At 41.3% G+C, this 16,993-nt stretch overlaps 1 protein-coding gene across 3 annotated transcripts in view; it reads right to left on the bottom strand.

The window, feature by feature from the left end:
* Window positions 1-16,993, bottom strand: part of DLGAP2 (DLG associated protein 2) — a 1,381,880-nt gene that overhangs the window by 1,269,111 nt on the left and 95,776 nt on the right. For 2 of the 3 annotated variants that reach the window (XM_073626624.1, XM_073626625.1), the window contains exon 2: window positions 10,831-10,938. In XM_073626624.1, coding sequence (XP_073482725.1) covers window positions 10,831-10,845 — 15 coding nt within the window. In that variant the 5' untranslated portion in view covers window positions 10,846-10,938. Of the gene's footprint in view, window positions 1-10,830; window positions 10,939-16,993 lie in introns of those variants that run through there. The other variant, XM_073626627.1, reaches the window with a different exon arrangement.

The following is a 16,993-nucleotide window of genomic DNA, read 5'->3' as shown; positions in this document are numbered from 1 at the left end:
TATATTTACATGGTTACAATAATATGTAACCTATTAAATTAGTTCTCTGTAAAACCATATTTGGTTCTAGCACTGTGCACATGTAATGTCCTGTCATCCGCATTTTCTCACCCTCCAATTATTTCTCCAAGGGATCTCTTCTCTTCCTCTTCACTCACATCCTTTCTCATGCTCACCTTTTGCATTCTTTAAGTAAAGGATACATTTTTAAAAAAGCTGATAAGCAACTGTCTATGTCAAAAAAAGGCTGCCTATGTCTCTTAAACTATATACACTGCTCAAAAAAATGAAAGGAAAACTTTGAAAACACATCAGATCTCAATGGGGAAAAATATCATGTTTAAAATCTATACTGATATGGACTGTGTAATGTGTTAGGAACAAAAGGATGTCATATCGTTTGATGGAAATGAAAATTATCAACCTACAGAGGGTTGAATTTAAAGACACCCCGGAAATTAAAGTGAAAAAATTATGCAGCAGGCTAGTCCATTTTGCTGAAATTTCACTGCAGCAACTCAAAACGGTACTCAGTAATTTGTATGGCCCCCACGTTCTTGTATGCATGCCTGACAACGTCGGGGCATGCTCCTAATGAGACAACGGATGGTGTCCTGGGGTATTTCCTCCCAGATATGGACCAGGGCATCACTGAGCTCGTGAACAGATTGAGGTGCAGCCTGGCGACGTCAGATGGAAAGAAAACAGTTAGTTAGTGAGTTAGGACAGGCGAGCATGAGGGCCATTCAATGGTATCAATTCCTTCATCCTCCAGGAACTGGCTGCATACTCTTGCCACATGAGGCTGGGTATTGTCGTGCACCAGGAGGAACCCAGGACCCACTGCACCAGTGTAGGGTCTGACAATAGGTCCAAGGATTTCATTTCGATACCTAATAGCAGTCAGGGTGCCATTGTCTAACCTGTAGAGATCTGTGTGTCCCTCCATAGATGTGCCTCCCCAGATCATCAATGACCCACCACCAAACTGGTCATGCTGAATGATGTTACAGGCAGCATAAAGTTCTCCATGGCTTCTCCAGACCCTTTCACATCTGTCACATGTGCTCAGGGTGAACCTGCTCTCATCTCTGAAAAGCACAGGGTGCCATTGGCAGACCTGCCAATTCTGGTGTTCAGTGGCAAATGCCAATCAAGCTCCATGGTGTCGGGCCATCAGGCCACCCTCATGAAGTCTATTTCTGATTGTTTGGCCAGAGAAATTCAAACCAGTGCCCTGCTGGAGGTAATTTTGTAGGGCTCTGGCCATGCTCATCCTGTTCCTCCTTGCACAAAGGAGCAGATACCGGTCCTGCCGATGGGTTAAGGACCCTCTATGGCCCTGTCCAGCTCTCCTAGAGTAACTGCCTGTCTCCTGGAATCTCCTCCATGCTCTTGAGACTGTGCTGGGAGAGACAGCAAACCTTCTGGCAATGGCACGTATTGATGTACCATCCTGGAGGAGTTGGACTGCCTGTACAACCCCTAAAGGGTCCAGATATTGCCTCATGCTATTAGTAGTGACACTGACCCTGGCCAAATGCAAAACTAGTGAAAAACAGTCAGAAAAAATGAGTATGGGAAAAAAAATGTCAGTGACCTCCACCTGTAAAACCATCCCTATTTTGGAGGTAGTCTCATTGTTGCCCATCTGGTGCATCTTTTGTTAATTTCATTAACACCAAAGCAGCTGAAACTGATTAACAACCCCCTATGCTACTTAATTGAGCAGATCAATATCCCAGGAGTTTAATTGACTTGATGTTATAATGATTGGGTGGGGGAGCTTGTAAAAAAACAGGCAGCACAATCCCCATAGGAAAATACAAGGTGTTTCTGAAATGTGTATGTGTATATTCTCCTTGCCTGTCAGCACTTTTGCTTGTAAGTGTATGCACGTATGCGAAGCTCAGCGTACAGTCTGGGCACAGTCCTGTGCCTACACAAGGTAACTCCCATGTGCATGCATATTTGTTATGTTATCTAGGCCTGGCTAATAAAGAGACTAGAAGGAAACATTTTGTTAGGTAGGTCTGCCATAACACACTGATATGCTGGGCACACTGGCACATTAAGTTTTAAAGCTTTTTGGTGGCTTTTTTTTGTTTTTTTTGGTTGGTGGTTTACTCTTGCGTTAATACATTATACACTTAACAAAAGTAATAACATAACCGCAGCTTCATATATGAAAGTATAGGAGGAAAGGTTTGCTCGGGCCTGCAGCACACCACTCAGCGCCAGATGGATGAATTAATGTCCAAAAATAGGAGCACAGAACTCCAGAATGGAGGAGGTATAAACACTCAGTTTCTACACTAATTGTTCACAAAAAACAGCAGCCGTTTAGAAAGACAAAAAAGTAAAAAATAATAGTATATACAGACAATAAGTAAACATACACTATAAACAGCGCTATTGTTGAGCAAAAAACATATAATTAAAATAATGCGGCCAACAGCGCACACAGGTGTGATAACACAGAGAGAAAAAGAGTCTGTGAGGTGATCAGGGAAATGTCCATAGGTGATGATAAAGCTGAATCACAGTGTGCGCCTTCCACCGGTCAGTAGGACTTCACCATGTGTTAACACTCTCCCCCTAGGGGGTCAAACTCACCAAATATGAAAGTTATAAAAGCCTCCAAGAGAAAAGGGTCTCCTTAGCACATCTCTTTCAGTATCTCTCCAGGGGGTTCAGGGGGGGGGTCACAACTCCAAACAGATAAATGCCAACAAAAGAGAAAGTATGCACATAGCGTAATTCTGTTTATTGAGATGAACCCCACAATCTTCACAAAACACCCCTCAACCAATAAACGTACAAGATAAAAGCAGTCAATCAAGCAAAAGAGGAGTGTAGCGTGTCACCGTTCAGAAGATCCAGCCGGTTCAGTGTCCAGGGGAACAGATCACTTCCTGGTTCGTGGAACAGGCTGAGGTGGAACGCATACCTCACTTCCGGCGTCGTGTAAGCCACGCCCTGACGCGTTTCGTCATATCCTGACTTCGACAGAGGGCGTGGCTACACGGCGTAGTACGAGGTTTTTATCGCCCACCCCATTCAGAGCCACCAATCACGGAGCATCAAGCCAGACGTCAGGCGCAAGACGTCGGACAAGAGACTAGGCTGCGGCTCAGCACAGGGAGAAGAGCGGGGCGTACTCAACCTCACTGCACTTCTCAAATGACAGTGTCAGTGTGTCAGGATCTATGAGCGATCACTCGTCTCACAATCCCATACATGGCACACACCAGCCGGCATACGTGATAATAAACAAACGAATGCCGCTGCAGTTAAAAAAAAGGACATAATTATATACATAATAAAATCCTAATGGTACAATAGACGTATGCAGACTATGATTATATAGATCTCCACAAGCATAAATATTGGGCAGTATGCATTATAAAACACACCAACATATAGGAGTATGCAGGTCAGATACACACAGGCTGTTAATAAGCATACAAGAAGTGAAGAAATACGTGTAGGTAAATATATATCATGACAAACTACCACACATATCAACCTTGAGCATCATAATGAGGGTCATAATGAATAAATACCATTAAAAATGACATTATAAATAAATAGATGACATAAATTGAGAAATACTATCCAAAAAAGTGATCCTTGCTCATATAGTAATCACTGTCATCAAAATTACTACAAAAAGTAATAAAAAATTATTTTTTAAAAATAATACAAATATTTTAATTTAAAAATCACTAATAAAACAATTAATGTCTAGGTCAACATTTAACCCCTTTGGCGATAAAGAATCCACCAAAAATATCCACTGGGTCTCTCTTTGTGAGAGATCACGGACCAGGTTAGAACCCCTCCATTTAGGCTTGAGATGGTCAATACCCCAGAACTTAAGACCTGATGGGTCCTGATTGTGCATAAGCTTAAAATGGAGAGACACGTTGTGGTCTTTAAAACCCAGTTTAATGTTGGCTATATGCTCTGCAATTCTTATTCTCAAAAGCCTTTTTGTGCGTCCAATATAAATTAGACCGCACGGACATTGCAGAGCATAGACCACATGTGAGGTGTTGCATGTAATGAATTCGCCAATATCGAATTCCCTCCCATTAGAGGTCGACACAAAATTTTCCACAGCCCTAAGGGGCCTACTGACCTCTCTGCACGCCCGACATCTTCTGCAACTAAAAAAACCTTTTCTATCCCAGAAAGTGGGCAACCTAGATGGAGGATCAAGCACTTTCTGCACTATTTTGTCGGCAAAGCTTAGCGACCTTCTATAGATGAATTTGGGTCTAGGTGGTAAGACGGAATGGAGAACCTTATCCATCAGCAACACATGCCAATGGGCCGAAATGATGCCCTCCACCTCCCTATACTGGGAGTGGAATTCTGAAATAAAGCTCCATTCATGCATTTCTCTAACTGCTGGACGTGGGGCTTCATCCAGTAGAGAAGATCTTGGTTGAAGAGCTAATTCATTAATAATAGAGTCCAACACACTCTCTTGATACCCCTTCTCCATAAATTTTTTCTTTATAACTTGAGCTTGCATCAGAAAATCAGGGGGGAGGCCTCCCTCCCATCCACAATCAAGACAGACATATGTGGAACCACAGTGGAGGGAGTACCCCCAATGGGAGAGGGATTATGCCCGACATCCCAATTCATGGAGAGGAGAACAAGGGGCTGCAGGGCAGGACGAAGGGTCCAGAAAAAGAAGGAGAGAGCAGGATTAGGCGGTATCTTTAATTTGAGCAGTGCAGTTTTATCTCACAAGGAAACTAATATTTTACATCTGGGCTTAAAATGCGGCCTTAAAAGACCGATTAATAAATTTAATGTTTTTATTGATGTACACAAGTACATCAGAAAGATTAATATTAAAAAGTATTTTTTAAATAAAAATTCCCAACCTGTCAGTGCTACGGTTTTGGCCTCGGCGCCAATTGATAGTGGACTAAGGAATAAGTCCCTGTTTAATCCCTTGAACAGTGCGAACCAGAATATTGATGTGTTTAAAGGGTTAGTGACGCGTGACCTAGAGCGTATAGTACCGAAAAAGAATGTAAACCCTCAATATATATTAGATGGGATCACTATGCTGGAAAAAAGGAAGGATATTGTTATTAGACCTGCCGATAAGGGAGGAGGAGTTGTTATTTTAGATAAACAGTTTTATCACAATCAGCTGACTGAAATGCTAAACGACAATAATACTTATGTCAAATTGGCAAAGGATCCTTCCGTACAGTATGAGAAGGATTTGAGAAATCTGGTTGAAAGTGGGTATGCTTTAGGTGTATTATCGAGTCGGGAGAAAAAGTATCTCGTGCCAAGTAGTAGTAGGATCCCCACGATCTACACTCTACCGAAGATTCATAAAGATCTGAACAACCCCCCAGGCAGGCCAATCGTAAACGGGATTGGCTCAATTACATCCCGTATGGGCCAATACCTAGATCATTTCCTGCAAGACAGTGTTATATGCACTAAGGCATATCTGAGGGACACTAAAAGCCTTCTCCAAATTCTTCAGCAGATAGACCTAACAGGGAAACAAGAAGTTTACTTAGTAACCGCAGACGTTGCATCATTGTATTCAGTGATCCAATACGAGGATGCTCTTTTAGCCCTGAATTGGGCTTTGTCCCAGCGTGATGACTTGCCACATAGTCATAAAGTTTTTATTAGAAATGCTTTAGATTTCTGTTTAGGTCACAACTTTTTTTGGTTTAATGACCAGTTTTATTCCCAGTGTAGAGGTGTAGCCATGGGAGCTAAATTTGCCCCGAGTATAGCAAATTTGTTCATGAGTGAGTGGGAGGACAAAACGATTTTCTCGGTTGCCCGTCACCAATTACTGCTATACAGGAGGTATATCGACGATTTATTTTTTATCTGGGACGGTACTAGTGATAGTCTTCACGAATTTCTGAGGGAACTTAATTCTAATACGAACAATATTGTACTGACAAGTGAGGCTAGTCTGAGTGACATACATTTTCTGGATGTCACCATTTTCAGGAAAGGGAATGGTTTAGCAACTAAAGTATATTTTAAGCCCACGGATTCCAACAGTTACCTACCCATCACTAGTGGTCATCACCCGATGTGGCTTAAAAACATCCCTAAGGGACAACTCACAAGAGTTAAAAGGAACTGTTCGGAAGATATTGATTTTCTGATGCAAGCTCAAGTTATAAAGAAAAAATTTATGGAGAAGGGGTATCAAGAGAGTGTGTTGGACTCTATTATTAATGAATTAGCTCTTCAACCAAGATCTTCTCTACTGGATGAAGCCCCACGTCCAGCAGTTAGAGAAATGCATGAATGGAGCTTTATTTCAGAATTCCACTCCCAGTATAGGGAGGTGGAGGGCATCATTTCGGCCCATTGGCATGTGTTGCTGATGGATAAGGTTCTCCATTCCGTCTTACCACCTAGACCCAAATTCATCTATAGAAGGTCGCTAAGCTTTGCCGACAAAATAGTGCAGAAAGTGCTTGATCCTCCATCTAGGTTGCCCACTTTCTGGGATAGAAAAGGTTTTTTTAGTTGCAGAAGATGTCGGGCGTGCAGAGAGGTCAGTAGGCCCCTTAGGGCTGTGGAAAATTTTGTGTCGACCTCTAATGGGAGGGAATTCGATATTGGCGAATTCATTACATGCAACACCTCACATGTGGTCTATGCTCTGCAATGTCCGTGCGGTCTAATTTATATTGGACGCACAAAAAGGCTTTTGAGAATAAGAATTGCAGAGCATATAGCCAACATTAAACTGGGTTTTAAAGACCACAACGTGTCTCTCCATTTTAAGCTTATGCACAATCAGGACCCATCAGGTCTTAAGTTCTGGGGTATTGACCATCTCAAGCCGAAATGGAGGGGTTCTAACCTGGTCCGTGATCTCTCACAAAGAGAGACCCAGTGGATATTTTTGGTGGATTCTTTATCGCCAAAGGGGTTAAATGTTGACCTAGACATTAATTGTTTTATTAGTGATTTTTAAATTAAAATATTTGTATTATTTTTAAAAAATAATTTTTTATTACTTTTTGTAGTAATTTTGATGACAGTGATTACTATATGAGCAAGGATCACTTTTTTGTATAGTATTTCTCAATTTATGTCATCTATTTATTTATAATGTCATTTTTAATGGTATTTATTCATTATGACCCTCATTATGATGCTCAAGGTTGATATGTGTGGTAGTTTGTCATGATATATATTTACCTACACGTATTTCTTCACTTCTTGTATGCTTATTAACAGCCTGTGTGTATCTGACCTGCATACTCCTATATGTTGGTGTGTTTTATAATGCATACTGCCCAATATTTACGCTTGTGGAGATCTATATAATCATAGTCTGCATACGTCTATTGTACCATTAGGATTTTATTATGTATATAATTATGTCCTTTTTTTTAACTGCAGCGGCATTCGTTTGTTTATTATCACGTATGCCGGCTGGTGTGTGCCATGTATGGGATTGTGAGACGAGTGATCGCTCATAGATCCTGACACACTGACACTGTCATTTGAGAAGTGCAGTGAGGTTGAGTACGCCCCCTCTTCTCCCTGTGCTGAGCCGCAGCCTAGTCTCTTGTCCGACGTCTTGCGCCTGACGTCTGGCTTGATGCTCCGTGATTGGTGGCTCTGAATGGGGTGGGCGATAAAAACCTCGTACTACGCCGTGTAGCCACGCCCTCTGTCGAAGTCAGGATATGACGAAACGCGTCAGGGCGTGGCTTACACGACGCCGGAAGTGAGGTATGCGTTCCACCTCAGCCTGTTCCACGAACCAGGAAGTGATCTGTTCCCCTGGACACTGAACCGGCTGGATCTTCTGAACGGTGACACGCTACACTCCTCTTTTGCTTGATTGACTGCTTTTATCTTGTACGTTTATTGGTTGAGGGGTGTTTTGTGAAGATTGTGGGGTTCATCTCAATAAACAGAATTACGCTATGTGCATACTTTCTCTTTTGTTGGCATTTATCTGTTTGGAGTTGTGACCCCCCCCCTGAACCCCCTGGAGAGATACTGAAAGAGATGTGCTAAGGAGACCCTTTTCTCTTGGAGGCTTTTATAACTTTCATATTTGGTGAGTTTGACCCCCTAGGGGGAGAGTGTTAACACATGGTGAAGTCCTACTGACCGGTGGAAGGCGCACACTGTGATTCAGCTTTATCATCACCTATGGACATTTCCCTGATCACCTCACAGACTCTTTTTCTCTCTGTGTTATCACACCTGTGTGCGCTGTTGGCCGCATTATTTTAATTATATGTTTTTTGCTCAACAATAGCGCTGTTTATAGTGTATGTTTACTTATTGTCTGTATATACTATTATTTTTTACATATATGAAAGTATAGTTGAGACTTGTATCTTCCAATTTCAACAGGCGGTACAAGCATTTTGACAGCCAGAATTGCAATTTTAGCTGTAATGCCCGGTACACACGGTCGGACATTGATCGGACATTCCGACAACAAAATCCTAGGATTTTTTCTGACGGATGTTGGCTCAAACTTGTCTTGCATACACACGGTCACACAAAGTTGTCGGAAAATCCGATCATTCTGAACGCGGTGACGTAAAACACGTACGTCGGGACTATAAACGTGGCAGTAGCCAATAGCTTTCATCTCTTTATTTATTCTGAGCATGCGTGGCACTCTGTGCGTCGGATTTGTGTACACACGATCGGAAATTCCGACAACGGATTTTGTTGTCGGAAAATTTTATAGCCTGCTCTCAAACTTTGTGTGTCGGAAAATCCGATGGAAAATGTGTGATGGAGCCTACACACAGCGGAATTTCCGACAACAAGGTCCTATCACACATTTTCCGTCGCAAAATCCGACCGTGCGTATGGGGCATTATGCTCAGGTTAACCGCTTGCCACCTGCCCACCATCAAATGATGGAGGGACGGTACGGCTCTCGTTCTGGAAGGACGTCATATGACAGCGCCCCAGAACGGCCACTATTGCGCTTCCGCGGGGGCGCTCAGCGCGGTGATCGTGGCCACACCATGTTGCTAGGACACAGCGCGCCACCGATCTCTGTAAAGATCCACAGCTCTTTAACCATGTGATCGGCTGTGTCCAATTAGTCATATCACTGCCACATCAGTGCCCATCAATGATTCCCATCAGTGCTGCCCATCAGTGCCTCCCATCAGTGGTGCCCACCAGTCCCACCTATCAGTGCGGTATATTAGTGCCTCCTCATCAGTGCCACCTAATTAGTGCCCATAAGTGCCACCTCATCAGTGCCCATCAGTGCAGCCTATCAGTGCCCATCAGTGCAGCCTCATCAGCGCAAATCAGTGAAGGAGAAAAATTACTTATTTACTGACAGACAATAAGAAAAATGTTTTTTTTCCTCAAAATTTTTGGTCTTTTTTCTTTTTTTTTGTAAAAAATAAAATCCCAGTAGTGATTAAATACCACCAAAAGAAAGCTCTATTTGTGTGAAGAAAAAGATAAAAAAAAGTAATTTGGGTACAGTGTTGCATGGCTGCGCAATTGTCAAAGTGCAACAGTGCTGAAAGCTAAAAAATGGCCTGGGCAGGAAGGGGGTGAAAGTGCCCAGTATTGAGGTGGTTAAGGGAAAATTATCAGCTTTATATTACAGTGATTTCAGTACACAGAGTATAGTTTGGAAGAAAGTTAAAGCTGTTCAGCTGCTGATTAAATATATACAGTATGTCATGCATTGTTGGTAGAGCTTAAAGCGGTATTAAACTCAAAAACAAAAATTTAATATTTTGCAAATTACAAATCCCTTAATGTGGTGACTGCATTCGTTTTGTGGGTTTTTTAGGCTTTTTTCCCTTCATTTTAACATGGTGATCTGGCCAGCAACATACTTCATGTATCTCCACTTTGGATAAAACAGAAATGGAGGCAACTTTGAACAGCAGCATTGTTAATCTGGTGGGACAGTAGTTATAGATGCACTAGTAGATTTAGATGGACTTGACTAAGAAATTAAGGCCTTAACAGTTGCTTTTTGGCATAAATGTTTTAGGTAAATTAATAAAAGCTGACCATTGTAAGTAACCCTGCCAGTGTTATATTGTTTGTCTCTTTGAGATTTGAGACAAGCCTTTCCTGGATAGCTTGTTCTGGAACAAGAAGTTGAAAAAAGACAGCCATTATTCTCTAAACCGCTGGCAACAAAAGTGAGTACACCCCTAAGTGAAAACTGTTATACAAGTTGTACACTCACTACTTTACATTGTAGCAAAGTGTAATTTCTTCAGTGTTGTCACAGGAAAAGATATAATAAAATATTTACAAATATGTGAGGGGTGCACTCACTTTTGTGAGATACTGTATATATATATATATATGTATATACACACACACACACACACACACACACACACACACATATACAACTATAAGTCCCTATATTGCTCTAATTGTTCTTTAACTTATTTTTCTAGTTTACAAATATTTAAACACCGTCTTGATCACTTACATTACAAACATATGCAACTAATAAAGAAACCTCCCATGATCTGTCCTTTCAGGTACTTTTTTGCCTATCCCAAATATTTTATGATCTTTAAATAATTTCAGTACAGTTGACAGGTGAACTGAGAGACGCATGATTTTTATTTTTTTTGTCATGTAGTGGACAGATGTTCTGTGATGATATCATGATGCTATCTAAGCACAATTTTCACCATAAATCACTTAAATGTAATAACTGCTACATGAACTCAGTTCACAGCATATATATATCAAGCAATAGTAAATGAAGTGCCATACATGAAAAGCAAAGCAATTTGTCCTGTGAAAGTGATAAAGGTGTACCTGAGTAGTCCCCATTATGTCTGAGACTGATGCACGATGCAGACATTCGCAGGCAGCAGTGGAGGAAGAACTTGTGCACACAACACGGCTTCAAGATGCTGATATAGCCTAGGATGGGAATGAATACAAATGAAGTAATAAAATGTATATAACAGAAAAGAATGTAAATACGTGCAAAATTGGGGGGGGGGGGGGGGGGGGTAGCAATGTGATGGTCAGCATAACAAAATAGCCTGGAACATGATCTTTAATAAAATATTACAAACACTTATGGAGATTTAGATATGTCCAGCCACTTATAAACTCCAAGTGCTTCACATACTGTACTATGATGTACATTTACATCCAGCCACATATAAACTCATTTGCACATATTATATAAGGCTTTTTGTGTCCAATGGTATCGCTAGTCATTGGCACCTGTAGAACTAGCCCCAAGTCTCTGCCCTATAGTTATCACTTCATAAAGAATCACTGCTAAATGCTTGTGTCTGTAAAGGAAGAAGTTGCCATTCTGTAAAACTGACAGACTCTAGTGTTGGGAAACGGAAACAGCAAGAAGAGTTTGTCTCCCTAACCATTATTTAAGGTAATGGGCACAGGGTAAGGGACTCCACAAAAAAAAGAGGATAGAGCAAATATACGTCTCTAACTAATCTTTTACCACTTCCATCAGCTCATTCCCCACAGTTACAACCTTTTGTACCACCTGCCCCACCCTATTAGATTGTAAGCTCTTCTGAGCAGGGCCCTCTTAATCCTCCTGTATCTTATTGTATTATAACTGTATTGTCTCCCTTCTATATTGTAAAGTGCTGCGTAAACTTTTGGCGCTATATAAATCCTGTATTATAATAATAATAATAATAGGGGATGCAGAGGAGAAGAAGAGGAGAAAGTACATGAGATGTTGTTCACTGTGGCACTCTGAAAGCCTTCACCAGAAATGTACTGTAGCTGCTGACTTCTAATATTAGGACACTTACCTGTCCAGGGATCCTTTGATGTCGGTACCCCAGCCAATTTTCCGATCGGCTCTCAGGTGCTGCCACCACCATTTCTGGAGAGGTAAACTGGTAGTGAACTTCACAGCCGGTTCCTTACTACGCATGTGCGAAGCGCTCTGTGCTTTCTAACTGGCCCAGTGGCAGAGAAAGTAGGCTGAACTTCCGGGGGACCTCGCCGCAACCAGGTCTAACAGAAGTGGGGACAGGTACCTGTCAAAAACAGGTATCCGTTCCCCCCTCCCCCTGAAAGGTGCCAAATGTGGCACCGGAGGAAGGGGAGGAGGCAAACAAGCGGAGTTTCCGCTTTTGAGTGGTATTCCACTTTACTTGCAGTGTTTCAGCCTTTCATGGGTTTCAGGTCCAGTATGGCTGATGCATTTCAAGGAGAGCCCCCTCCTTATTAGAGGGCTCTGATGAAAAGGGGACACCCCTTGAAATGCATCAGCCATATTGGACCAGAGTGGCTTCTTCTCATGCAAGAAAGTATGTACTGTGTATCTATTGGGATCTGTTTATGAGCTTACATACACTTGTGTTTATGAGTTTAACACTTGCTTTCATTTTACTAGTAAATTGTTTACAAAAGATAATACACTAGGCTGGTGCGCCCTCTTTTTGCTGTTTTCTAGTCTATATGTATTGGGGAAGCTCCAGTCCTAAGAGGACAACAAAGGAATGGTGGCCTAACGTATCACTAGATTGGAACAAAGAGGGTCCATTAGTCTCTGAACACCACGCTAGAGCTCAGGAGATTGTTCTTATTCAATGTCAGAGGCAATAAATGTATTAAAAAGTTAGCAAGCATGTTGCGCGAGGTTCCTTCTTTAATGTGGTGGCAGTCTGGGGAAGAAAAGTCTTCTGCAGCTTGCTAAAATACTGCCTCAATATTGCGTTTTTGAACCCTGGATGAAGATGTCTGAATTAAGGCCATAATCTGTTCAAGGAGAATTTTGCTTTAGTCACATAGGCAGCTTTCTCTATACCTGAAAGAGAGCTAGAATCAGATACAGAGACCTGTGTTAGAGCCTTGCTCCGGTGCAAGGGACGTATTGTTACTCTGAGGTTGTCTGCTGTGTGGGCCTTCAGCAGAGCAAATGTTTGCCTGCAATTTTGCATTGGCTCCCTTCAGCCTGGTCTCTGCCATAGCTGCAGGTGAGGATATTCCCCTGTGGGGTACTCCCAGATCAAAGGTGCAGAGGACAAGGTAAGCATACCCAGAGGGGTGTACTCTGTAACCCAGGTTTAGACAATCTTGTAATGAATCTTTGTGGCAAAAGGGCATGAGGAAGCACCAGAGTACCTTATAAGGGCTCTAGGTAGAAATGGTGGTAAAGTGTGTGACCTGTGGTGTGATGTAACACCTGGCCATCCACCTAAAGCTGAGCTTTGGGTGTTTGAGTTTTAGTTTGAAAAGTTTTCACTACAAAGTGAATACATTTCAAACATACCTTGTAGCTTCGTTTTTTAGGCCCCTTTCACACTGGGGCGGTTTGCAGGCGTTATTGCGCTAAAAATAGCGCCTGCAAACCGCCCCTAAACAGCCTCCGCTGTTTGTTCAGTGTGAAAGGAAGCAGTGCGCTGGCAGGAGAAGAAAAAATCTCCTGCGAGCCGCATCTTTGGAGCGGTGAAGGAGCGGTGTATTCACCGCTCCTAAACCGCTCCTGCCCATTGAAATCAATGGGACAGCGCGGCTATACCACGGTAATACCGCGGCTATAGCAGCGCTATACGAGGGGTTTTAACCCTTTTTCGGCCACCAGCGGGGGGTTAAAACCGCACCACTAGCGGCCGAATACCGCGGTAAAATAGCGCTAAAAATAGCGCTGTTTTACCGCCGACGCCCCCTACCGCCCCAGTGTGAAAGGGGCCTTACAGTAACAGCCAGAGATACAGCGCTTTCAGGACAGACCAGATGGATTCTGTTTGTTCAGAACTCTCACAACACTTTAAGAGGGATCATGTGGAATGCAGCCTAGGGGACTATACCATTGGTCCCCAACCATGCCTGTATCTTTTTAGGCTACTGTTCTTAGCTCTGCTGTTGCCTAAACAGCAAAATTGACCTTTTAGAAATAGTACAAATCTACAGAAATACATATCTGACATGTTTACCTTAGATTGTAAGCTTCTTGAGGGTAGGGATTGATGTGAATGTACAATGCATATGTAAAGCGCTGCATAAATTGACGGCGCTATATAAGTACCTTAAATAATAATAATAATGCTAGATCATTATTATTTTCAACCAGTTTTGTACCTTTTATTATGAAAAGCAATCCTTGTGGTCTAGTCCTGTGAGCGTGCCTAGCAAGAGAGAAACGTAATGTGCTGTGACACTGGTGGCGGTCAGTGCAGAGCTGCACATCGGTGCAGTGTCCAATAAGCTGTCATTTCTATTATTATTACCCTGTATACAGCATATTACAAAATATTGCTTTTAAATATACATGCAAGTTGGCATTTAACCACCAGTTCCGAAGAACTTAAGCACTGGAATCATTCTTCATTTTAGAAAATGTGCAGCTGAACATTTAGAAGCAATTAATTAGGAAGTGTGCATTAATGCCAAATGTGGCAACAGACATAGGATTACAGTCTCAATAAGTTATGAGTCAGATACATTAAAAGCAATTAAGTAATAGTGCACAGTCAAAATGTGGAGGTTGCCTTTAGAAAATGAATATGACCTAATTGTTTTATGTGTTGCTTAGTAAAGCTAGAATCATTCCTTTTTTGTGCATTTTAAATCCATGTCTGGGGAAGTTGGGGATGTCTTGGGGATGTCTTTTCTTACAAACCAACAGCAGAATGCTACCAACATAAAGCAGCCCTTTTGTTACACAATCTAGGATTTCCTCATCTTGCATATTTCTGGAGAGTGATAGCTGCTTTCTTAAAGGTAAGCTATAGTAATTTTCAGCTCTTAGACAGGGCTGTGATCATCATAATATTATATATATATTTATATATTTCCTGCTTGGTAGTACCTGGTGCTTTAGCTTTCCTCTCTCAACACATAGAAATATTTTTTTTAAGAATTTTACAGGTTTGCTTGCTTGCTGTTCCATATTTTAATTCTTTACATACAGATTTGCAAAAACCCCCTCTAGTGGTCATTTATATTACATTGCACCTAATTAGCATTCTCCGAATAAAGTGTACAGATGGATAAAATAAAAAAATATTTAATACATTTCCCAGTTCTTAATCACTTTAAAAATGCTGCAAGTCCACAAAAAATATTTTCTACAAAACAAGGGTACGTAACCCACCGCACCTTAGCCAAAAGGTCTTAAAACATAACTTTTATTGATTCACAAATAAAATATTTGAAAAAGTGTAAAAGAATGTGTAGTTTTTTTACTTAAAGGGGGCACCTCGAAAAAGAAAGATGAGAGATTACCACGGTCTTGGTCTGAGGGCTGAGGTTGGGACGTTATAGTATCCTCACTGCTCTTAATCTGAACTCATTGCTCATCCAGTATCTGACAAAAATGTCTGACTCAATAATATATTTGTTGGCCTCTCCTACCTATTCTCCAGCTGGCCCTTGAATCAGAAAAAGACAAGGAAATCAACAATCTATTCGCAGGAAACATCTTATATACACTACCTTCTAATTCCATAAATTACCTGACAGATGCCTGTAAGCGGTCTATTACCTAATTGCTTGGTCTATTCTATCAATTCTAGAGCTCAGCTCTAAACAATCCGTCTGTAATGGTAATTCTGCCTTTGGTAACAGCTGCTACCTAGATTCCTAAAAATGTACTGCTCTGAGTCGTCACTACCCTCTAAAGACCACCATTCGTCTCACATCAATCCGAGGTGCTATACCCCCACTGAAGCCATGTATACCCACAACCAAAAATGCTCCCCAAAAGCTGAAAAGAACCTACATTTTTTGCTTTAAAGAAAGCTTCACCAGGGTTAAAGTGCAACAAATAAAGGAAAGGGAGTGCATAGTGCTAAAAAATAATGTGGGAGGTCAAAAGTTATCCCCACATGGCAAATCTCTAAAATGGCCGCTTGTTTGTTTTGCTCTCCTATTTATAGACAATCCTTCAAAGATGGCTGTTATGTCAGCGCACGTGTGATGTAATTAACATCATGACATCACCGCGCACGTGACTGGCGCATCTATATGCGCCATAGCGTCATAACGTTCGTGCATGCGCGATTAAGATGCTTTTCCATGCCATCTTGTGGAAAGATTAAAGAAGACACTCTAAATTCAATTGTAAAAAAAAAAAATTAATGATTTCGCAGGAATTTCTTTATTATTAACCTGCTAAAAAATGTCAAACTACATAGAGAGTATATTCTAAAAAGGCATATGTTATATTTTTTTAAATTCTTAATTATTCACACAATATAGCAAAACATGTATGCTTAATATAGATTTTTTTATAGCTTTCTATACAGTTGTGCTCATAAGTTTACATACCCTGGCAGAATTTTTCAGAGAATATGAATGATAACAAACTTTTTTTCACTCATGGTTAGTATTTGGCTGAAGCCATTTATTATCAATCAACTGTGTTTACTCTTTTTAAATCCTAATAGCAACAGAAACTACCCAAAATGACCCTGATCAAAAGTTTACATACCCTGATTTTGGCCTGATAACATGCACACAAGTTGACACAAAGGGGTTTGAATAGTTATTAAAGGTAACCATCCTCACCTGTGATCTGTTTGCTTGTAATTAGCGTGTGTGTGTATATAAAAGGTCAATGCGTTTCTGGACTCCTGACAGACCCCTGTACCTTTCATCCAGTGCTGCACTGATATTTCTGGATTCTGAGTCATGGGGAAAGCAAAAGAATTGTCAAAGGATCTGTGGGAAAAGGTAGTCGAACTGTATAAAACAGGAAAGGGATATAAAAAGATATCCAAGGAATTGAGAATGCCAATCAGCAGTGTTCAAACTCTAATCAAGAAGTATAAAATTAGGGGTTCTGTTGAAACCAAACCACGGTCATGTAGACCAACTAAAATTTTAGCCACCACCGCCAGGAAAATTGTTCGGGATACAAATAACTTCAGGTGAAATACAAGACCCTCTGAAAACACATGGTGTGGCTGTTTCAAGATGCACAATAAGGAGGCACTTGAAGAAAGATGGGCTGCATGGTCGAGTCGCCAGAAGAAAG

Source organism: Aquarana catesbeiana, linkage group LG04 (assembly GCF_042186555.1).
Source record: "Aquarana catesbeiana isolate 2022-GZ linkage group LG04, ASM4218655v1, whole genome shotgun sequence".
Taxonomy (NCBI): Eukaryota; Metazoa; Chordata; class Amphibia; order Anura; family Ranidae; genus Aquarana; species Aquarana catesbeiana.
The sequence above is the reverse complement of the archived record's forward strand: the minus strand, read 5'-3'. Positions and strand labels throughout refer to the sequence as shown.